Genomic DNA, 10,042 nt, shown 5'->3' with positions numbered 1-10,042 from the left:
ATTTATATATTTTACAATCATTTTGAATGGTAAATGCCTTTATACTTTCTAAAATATTTAATTACGGAAATAGACTAAATTATGCATTTAAATTATAGTACGAATAATAAATTATAATAAATTTAATTGTGTTAGCTTGAGAAATATAATAAATTATGCACTCAAATTATAGTTGCTTCACAGAAATATTTTTAGTAAAAATTTTAAATTATGCACTCAAATTTTAGCACTCAAATTATGTGTATGGAAGTGAAAAATCAAAGAATTTAAGGGTAACATTGTCATTTTATGATTTTATCCCATGTAAGAATAATGTTAGGATTGTTATCCCACCAATTGGGAGGATAACTTATCTCGGGACTAATTATTAGTCCCGAAATAAGTTATCCCAAATATTTACAATCAAACGACGGATAAAAATTTTTATATTGGGATTATTATTTTATCTCAAGATTAGTTGCAAACCAAACGGCCTATAGTGAATAAATGGAAAAAGTAGAGTTGAGAGTATCAGAACAAGTTAAAAGTGAAAAAGTTGGTCAAAAAATGTGAATAAATGAATGCACTTGGACACTTTTCAAGCCAAGAGCACCAAATTTTAACTTTTCAAGTAAAGAAATGTTGCACAAGTTCACTTTTTACAATCCAAAATATCAGAATAATTGATTTTTGAATTGAGGCTAAGGTTGGAAATCTCAAAGTTTTAAAATAGACCTGATCATTTTGAAATTAAGTAGACTGGAAACGATAGTCAGTGAGACCTCTTTAAATGTAACTTTTCTGTTCTTAAAGAAGCACAGGATATACTCAAATCACATATTTCATTTTCTTCCTTTTTCTCAAATCAAAGAATTGGGAGCTAAGTATTGAATCATAATACAATCTTCTTATGGCCTCTTCATTATTATACATCGATTCTATGAATACCATACAATAGTTCATGCACTCATATAACAAACAAACAAAATGTAACTCCACAAGTTAACAAGAATCTCCAAGAAAAGTAATAAAAGAACAATCACACAAATCTGTTAAATGGTCTCCTCCCACCAACAACTGCGGGCATCGAAACAGTTGAATCCACACTTATATGATCTGCCATGGACTCATGTTTATCGACTTCTTTCCGAGAAGTAGAATCCTTTCCAGAGCCTTTGCTCCATTTGGAAGACCAAACATTTGGAGTCAAAGGGAAGGAAAATCTTTTCTTTGTGTCACTGGATTGTTTTTCCAGATTTCTCTCCTTAGGATTGCTATTTGCTCTGGCTTTAGCTTTAGCTGAGGCAGTTTGTGACATGTAATGTGGTACTGAAAACGGAGGACAACTCGTGAGGCTATCATCGTCCTTCAATGGAAGATCAAAAGGGTAGTTAGAAGCACTAGCTCGGGCTCTCGAGTACTTTTTTAGACTTGAGTTGTTCATTGGTGGTGTTCTAGTTGGATTATGCATCTGTTTCCCCCTTGTTGGAATTGCTGACTTGGTCGACATTGGTGTGACCGATGAGTCATGGTTATCGTAATCAGATAGTATCCGTCTGAAAGTAATGTTGTTTACAGGCGTTGGACTTGGTTTGTGCTCTGAAATAGCCCTTGTTGGTGTTAGTTTGATATCTTTCACAGCAGCAGGAATCTTGTTAGCGTTTCCTGAAGGTAGTTGACGTTCCAACCAATTCCACCACCATGGAAAACCATTAGCTCCAAGGTCCAAAGCTGATTTTGGATCATTTTTCCATAGCTGATAAAAGAGGTAATTTATCAAAATTAGCCTTGAAAAGTTTGCAAGAGAGATACTTAATCGCAAAATATACTTAGCAAAGACCAATAACAACAAACAACAAACATCTATAAGACCTTGAAAAACAGTCATCAGTAATCCGTAGAGGGCTGATGGACCATATGTTTAATGAACTCATCATTTTTTCAACACGGGGCATCTATATATATGTGTGTGTGTGAAAAACTACTACGATGTCAACAAATGTTAAATTCTACCTGGTGAGAATATGCATATGCCATTGCTCTCTCCCTCTTGATGACTGCCTCTACTTTTTTCCTCAGCCTTCCTTCTACTTCTTCTTTGGTCAGCAAACTATCATCCCAATTATCCTGGTTACCTGCCTCGCACTATACCAGCATTGTTCGTCAAACATCAAGTGAAAAGTTAATACTCTATTTGCATAACAAGAAAAACTAATAGTTTTAATTTGAGTACTCCGGATATCCCTGAATCCAAATGATGACATAATAATAATTTTGCCATAGCTAACAACACCTATGTAAATAGGGACGTTTGTACTATTCTTCCACACATGATAATGAATCACAAAATTAATGATAATGAATCACAAAATTAAACAAAATCAACTTGAACCAACAACTGTCAGCACTAATCGTTCTGGAGTGATGATTTATGGATACAAGAATGGTGCAAATTATCACCACTAAATAAGAATTGGAACTCATGAAGATGGTCCAGACATACCAGCTGAGTCCATTTACTGATGCTGCTCTCAACTTCCTTGTCATTCCTGTATGCTTGGTGTTGAAGTGCCTGGCTTTCCAACATTTGGATTCTCCTAGACTGAATTTGAGTTTGGACCCTAACAAGAAGTTGCATCTGTTTCATGGCATTTGCTGTTTGCTTTTTTACATTACTACTTCTCACAACTCCTTGAAGCCTTACTAAACCCCTCAAAGCTCTGAAACTCCTCCTTGCCTGTGAAAATAGAAAACGCTCAAGATTGGAACATAACATAGATTGAAGCAGAAGAAATGGGATTTTGGATATGGATATGGTCATTGGACAGGCAAACGAAACTTGAACTCGGCATTGTATGACTGAATACAAACATGATTCACTAAACTCAAGTTATATTGAATAAATGAAAAATGGATAAAAATCTTTTACTTCTACTTGGTATTGGCAATAGGTTGAACAGTATATGATAATATTAGATAGCTGTAGCCTTCCTGATATATGAAGCAATTGTTAAACCTCCGTATTATATGCAACTAAAGCAGGTTCTTGCTGATGGTAGAAACGGGGTGGGTAGTGGGGGGAGGGGAGATGCAGTGTCTATTCTTAGTTGGGGGAAGAATCTGCCCTGAATCGATTTTTGAGGAACATATCGGTCGAGAGACTATTAGATTCTGTTAAGACAATATGTGCTGCAGTCCACTCTACAGAATGAACTGCTTTACCTTAGGTACCAACAACTAACAAGCATTTTTCCTCTACTTGTTGCCACAGAAACTAAACCAAAACCTTCTAACAAAATATTTATCCGACCATTGCAAGAGGCAAGTATACTGAAACTTACCATGTAACCTCTGTAGGCTGCTTGTATCTTGGTTGCTGAAAGATTGTGAGTTCTCAAAGTTGGTTCTGGTCTATAAGCATAGCTGATTTCTTTGCGGTTGTGACTCACATTAGGAGAAGATACCCTTGGAGGATGAGCCTTAGGAGATATAGCTCTTGGAGAAGCAGCTCTAGGAGAAGTAACCCTTTGAGAAGGAGCCTTAGGTGAAGTAAGCCGGCGAGAAGAAGAAGCCTTAGGAGAGGCAACTCTTGGAGACGTAGCGCTAGGAGTGATAAACCTATAAGAAGAAACCCGAGGAGAGACAGCTCCTGCGGGTAAAGTGAATCTTGGAGAAAGTAGTTTTTGTTCATCTGCTTCTCCTAGTATTTTCTCAATACTACTTGGCTCTCTGAAGAGAGGGATAAAAGATTTGGTCTCTGCATGCTTCAGTTTTCCGTGACCTTTCTTTTCTTTAGCACTTCTCTTCTCTGATTCCTGCAACAATCCTCCAATTTACATAACTATTGCGTATATGAGATACATACATGCAGAAACTCTCTCCATGATCCCAACATGATCCTTCAGAAACAGTTCAGGCATATACATGCTAATGACATATAATACTGATGAGCTTAAATGTAGCGACATGGACAATGATGATTCATATATCCGACATCAACTTGCTCAGGATGAGGCGATGTTCTAGTTGTTGCACATGCTACAGAAGAATGTTCAGAACAAAAAAAATTATGTAAATGGTGCTCCCACGTCGTACAACTCGATTTCAAATAGTTTTGAGAATTTAAGTTGACTTCAATTGCTACATACGAACTCACTCCGTTTTAATTTGCTTATTTGGTTATGAGTTAGTCACAGTTTAAGAAAATCAAAATAGTTTTGAATTTTGTGTTCTTAAACTAAAAATATACCAACATGTTTTTTAATCCTGTGATCAGAAACGGGTCATGTGGAAAGTTGGAATTAAAGAGCTGTCAAAATGAAAGATGCATCTTAAAGTAAACAAACAAATTGAATTATTGAAACGAGCGACTATATTTTTCAGTCAGAGGAAATAAGACACTACGTACTTGTTGAAATAGGTCTATGATCTGAAATAACAACATCTACAACTTTTCTGGTATTAATTTATTCGCAAACAAACAGCATCATCGGCAATAAAATAGAAAATTCTCGAAAACTAATTTTGAAATATGAAGATAACCACAATTTTTCCTCAAATTAACATGATTTTTTGAAGAAAAAATAAACTTACATTGGCTAGTTTCTCCTTGGAGCTGGGCGTAAACACCCTTTTGATGGCAGAAAACCAACTGCCTTTTTTACCCATAGTACTAGCATTACTCTTTTACCCTGAAAAAAATATCGAAGCAAATTAACTTAATTTATCACATGCAGTTCAAAAGGCATCAATTATTGATACTAAAAGAATAATACTTCAGAATTTACACAGAATTGGCTTTAATTCTCGAATGGTAGAATTGGATTTTCGTTAGTATCTAAAAATTACGTTGAACAGATTGGCATGAATTTTCTCCTGTAAAAACATAGATCTCACACCTAAATCATAATACCGAAAAATACTTGCCATTTTTTTTTTTTTGATGACTATGGTGTGCCTGTCAGTTTTTCCACACCTCAATTAATTTCACGGGATTCCTCGACCTCCCACTATTTGTTATTGTGAAGTATTTTATGTAATTGTGAGGAGTGAATATTACTCAATCATACTTGACCAGAGGTTTTGGATTCGAGTCCTAAAAATGAAATCACATTTGATAGAAATCGCTTTACCCAAAAGTAGGACTTTCCGGAGTGAATCCAAATTTAGTCCAATCCCAAAACAAGTAGTACCAAACACCGAGAGGGAAATGAGAAAAAAGATGTTTCATTTTTTTTTTAAAAAAGTTAAATTTCAAAGTCTTGCAGATTTAGCTGCTATGTTGTGATAAAGTAAATTCAAATTATTCACCATGAAATGATTCAATTTTCATTTTCCAAAAAGAGGCAGGGATAGATAAAAAGAATTCATGGAATAAAAATTAATGCATACATTGAATTTTCTTTTTTCCCAGTCCCTTGAAATTTAAATTTGAGTTTGAAAAGAAGATTCCACTTCTTAAATTGAATCTTACATGCAGACATTAAAGAACAAGAATAACTAAAACTATATAACATGAAACTTGTCCATCTATGCTTCTCTTCAAGCACATCATAGACGAGAGAAACTATTCACATCTTGGTTTTGATTTCTCACTTGATCTCCATTTTTTGTCATGATGGTGATGAAGAGAGAGAGAGAGAAATTGTCTAAATTGCTGCCAAAAGAATTTAATTTATACACGCTGACAGAAATACTAAGAATTAAGAAAACATCACAGCCTCACAAATTTAACATGCATACACATGAAATAGGCCAGCTGGTACACCAAAGCTCTCCCCATGCTCAAGTTGAGGGAAAGGTCAAACCACAAGGGTTTATTGTAGACACTCTTATTCAGCATTTTTACAAAAGATTATTTTCAAGAATTGAACCTATGATCGGTCACATGCGCACGCACAAAAAAGCTACAAATACAAGCCACGGGAAAACAGAAAACAAAACTACCAAAGGTTATCGTGGGATGTGTCGGATCTTTCCATCCTTAACTAGAATTTGAAGAGAGTAAAATCATTTCTTAGTTCAAGATGCAGCAAAACATAGGAAGAAAAAACAAAAGACATTTGAATTTGCCACCAAAAATCATTTAAAAGAAAAAGATCCAAAATCATGTACCTCAAGCGTTGTTGTGAATCTTCCATAATAAAGCTGCAAGAAAAAACAAAAGCAAATTGCAAATCAAGAACAAGTAAGAACTTAAGCCCTTTTTGCTTCTCTTTCTCTCTCTCTCTCTCTCTCTCTTTGTAGCTCACTTTCAGTTTTTCTGCTATACCATAATATTGGTGTCCTTTTTTAGGATTTTGATTCACCAACTACTTTGAATCTTGCTTCTACCTCCAAACATTTTTTTCTTTTTTATTGCTATACTTTCTCTCTTTATTTTTATTTTTACTTATTCATTTTGAGTTTTGCTCGCTATTATAAAATAATGATTAATATGAGTAGTTTAGTACAATACCTCCATTAATTTATGTGGAGTCTTTTGTTTTGAGAAATAATTTGTGGAATAAGCAACTAATGTTAAAGGTAAAATAGAATAGACTAATTTTTCTTTTTTGATATATTAAAAATGATGATAAAAGTAAAAATTTATTTTTGAAATACTGAACAAATAAAAATAAATGGAATAAACTTTTTTAATTTGGCCTTTCTTTTTCTCCCTCCTCTTACCTTCCACCTTTTGAGTTTTTAATACTTCTTTTGGTTTTAATGATCTTTCATGATGAAAGTATACGACCAAATTTTGATTCAAATTGTCCTTTTTTATTTTTTATTTTAGAATAAGGATAATTTTTCCTCTCCTTTTTTAGGTGGGGAAGGAAGTTGGCCACTTTATCACTCAATGGCTTTTTTGGCGGGCCTCAACTAACTTTCCTTAAATTGGAAGACTATTTAATTTTATCTATCAAAGGCAATTTCACCACCTATTACTTATTTTAAACAACTAATTATGATAAGTTTGGTTCGATTAGTACTAGTGTATTATTTTTCATTATTACGTTTGTGGTAAAATAACGAGTTAATAACTTAAATGATCACTCAACTTTGAATTTTTTCTCCAGAAAATCACTTAACTTTAAATTCTACTCAAAAAGTCATTCAACTTTAGATGTTTTACTCAAAAGTTACTTAATTCATTTTATTATATTTTAAACAAAATTTTATTTATGTGGAAATTTTTTAGTAACAAAATTCTAAAGAATACAAAATATTCACTTAATGACGCTTTTACCCTTTCCTTCATTCCTCTAAATTATCTTTGCCACTTTTTTCTCATATTTTGCTTCTCCTTCTATTGATGTTTCAACCATATTTGTTCCATATACACCATTATCCAAAGTATTGACTCATGGATTTGTAGCTTTATTCACCACTTGATAAAAATAATCTATAAATTACATTCAAATGTCGCTGAATAAAGCAATATTCTTTTAACAAAAAATACTACTTATAAGACAACACATGCAACTAATGAGTAAAGGTCATACAAAAATAAATTTCAACAAAATAAGCAAAATTAAGTGATTTCACTTTTGTATTTTGTACTAATACATGTATGTTATTCGTGTTTTTTTAATGTTTAAAACTGAGATTATTCTAATGATACAAATGTATAATCTACTTTATACATTTGTAAATGATCTACTTTATACATTTGTAAATGAACAAAACCATACTTTATATAAGCGTATAACGTGTAACAATTAATATTCATTAAAATGACATTTTTTCCTGTGAAAGATAATACACCAACACAACGCATAACGCTAAATCATACATTTCTTACTCAGTAAATACTAACGTATAATAGTTCATATTGATTATGTGTCAACTATTTTTTAAGTGAATGTTATATTTCCCAGGCAACATAATACATATACCAATCAGTTGTAAATTACAGTGATATGATTACGAAATATGATAAACGAAAAATTACACAATCTGTTCTAATACTATTAAACATTAAATGAACAAGTGAAACTCAAATAGCAACCAAAAAACTTATAATTAATTGTTCCAGCATTTCAAAAAAATCAAATCAAAATAATTATACTACTAAAATCAAACAAACCATCAACATGTAGAAAAACATATTATCTTCATCATGATTCCTTTGGAAAGAAACCGCAAGTCCTACGGTTGTGACCGGCTCTTCCGCATTTACCGCAGCGATTTGAATTTGAAGACAATGATTCACTTGATTTCAGATGTCTTCCTTTTTTTTGGCCTACCAGGAGGTCTTTGATATTTGGACGACAAAACTTCTTCATCATCAACAAAACATGAAACATTCCAATCCTTCTTGTCTGGCATTGGAACTATCAGGAGTTCATATGTCTTAACTATGGTTTATGGCCTGTACAATTCAGAGCAATAACGATCATAATGCTTTACATTCACATTTTTACTTTTTAATACAGCAATTCCATGTGGATAAGGTATTTCATCAATTTGATATTGACCACAATTGCACGTGTCACGCTCAATATCTACAAGTACCTCCGTCCCAAATCATAAACACAATAAAGATAACTCCCTGCTGGTTTAACCTGTTATCAAAAGGCATAATATGTTTCAGATGTAAAAATATTAATATACACTCAATGTAAAATAAATTTTCTGTTCCATAACTATTCTAACACATACCGTCATCCGCAAAGCTTTCATACCATTATGAGTTAGAATCTCTTCAAATCTTCTGCCAAGAGTTGTATTTGTGTACGATGCAATTTCGTTGTTCTTACAATTCCATGCAGCAAATAAGATTCTAACTTCTTCTAGGAAACCTAGAATAAAAAGTTTTCTAACCTCAACCAAACAACCATTAATACATTCGGCTATATTTGAAGTCATTATTCTACCTCTATTTAGAGGAGAGTGACACCGAGCCCATTTTTCATACCCAGCTTCCTCCAGATATTCCTTAACTCTTTGATCAACCTTAGCAACCTTTGACATAATATATTCAAAATCTTTTTTTTTTTATAAGATTTAGCCATGGAATAATAAAGGTCACTAAGTCTATCTTTGCTTTTCCTAAAATAGGCGTAAATGTTTTTCCATAAGTGTCATGTACAAGCTAAATGAGGGACATTAGGATAAACAATGCTTACACCTTTTATGATACTTTCATTTCTGTCTGAAACAACACACATGTTGTCTCTTTCACCAAATGCCTCTCTAAACTTTTGAAAAAAATCAAATCCAAGCATTGTCATTCTCCGAATCAACAACATCGTAAGCTAATGACTGAATACAACCTACATATAAATTAAAAAAGTCAATCATTTTTTTTTTTTAAAAAGGCAATTATAAAGGTGGTAATTTTAGCATATGTATGATTCATTATACATAAAACATCAATGTATAAGATAATATAATAGATAGTAAATAACAAAACAATAAAAGCGTACAAAACAAAAAAACTTAACGCAAAGTACCTGCACCATCTAATGTGCTTGCCGATACAAATGTTCCTTCATATGGACCGCTTAAATGTACCCCATCAACAACTACAACAGGTCTACAAAATTCAAAACCCCTAATCATCGGACACAATGCAATAAACAAGTATTTAAACTCGTTATCTACTGCCTTATGCATCCGAATATGCAATTGGGAATACACTTGGTTCAATATATATATAATGGGGCATTTTTCTATATCCATATTTTGGTCCACCTCTAAGCATCGCAATTGCCTTCTCTTTTGCGCGCCATGCTTTCATGTAGTTAATGTCGACTCCGTAAACAGCTTTCATCTCTTTGATAATGTCCGCGGGGGTGTGTATTTTTTTATGATTGATTAATTTTGGAGCAATAAATTCACTTACAAAATTACTTGTCGCAACCACATTATTCAGCACTCGGTCCCTAAGACTGCAACTAGGCTCCGAAATAAATATTTTAATCACAAACAATTTCGATTCATTCATACAAGAGGTCTTCATGACCCCTTGCAATCTTCGTTACGACAAATCAGTACATAGCTGCATCATAATATAAACACTTAGTCATTATGTTAAATAAAAGTATTAATCTTGAAAATAGAAAGAAAATAAATT

General features: G+C 33.0%; 1 protein-coding gene across 2 annotated transcripts; it reads right to left on the bottom strand.

The window, feature by feature from the left end:
* Positions 1–866: 866 nt before the first annotated feature.
* On the bottom strand, positions 867–6,469 carry LOC107855680 (protein IQ-DOMAIN 13). Of its 2 annotated transcripts, none has more exons than XM_047409000.1 (6): positions 6,094–6,469; positions 4,573–4,670; positions 3,321–3,794; positions 2,483–2,716; positions 1,993–2,124; positions 867–1,735 (listed from the first exon to the last, which is right to left on the bottom strand). In XM_047409000.1, exons 2-6 carry the CDS (start codon positions 4,645–4,647, stop codon positions 1,019–1,021), a joined length of 1,632 nt encoding a protein of 543 aa, XP_047264956.1. In that variant the 5' UTR covers positions 4,648–4,670; positions 6,094–6,469; the 3' UTR covers positions 867–1,018. The 2 variants fall into 2 exon arrangements, with proteins under 2 accessions (XP_047264956.1, XP_047264958.1); XM_047409002.1 differs by lacking the exon at positions 6,094–6,469 and adding an exon at positions 5,453–5,670.
* Between the last annotated feature and the right edge of the window lie 3,573 nt (positions 6,470–10,042).

The sequence above is a fragment of the Capsicum annuum genome, chromosome 1, assembly GCF_002878395.1.
Source record: "Capsicum annuum cultivar UCD-10X-F1 chromosome 1, UCD10Xv1.1, whole genome shotgun sequence".
Lineage (NCBI taxonomy): Eukaryota > Viridiplantae > Streptophyta > Magnoliopsida > Solanales > Solanaceae > Capsicum > Capsicum annuum.
Note: the sequence above shows the minus strand (reverse complement) of the source record. Positions and strands in the feature narration are given on the sequence as shown.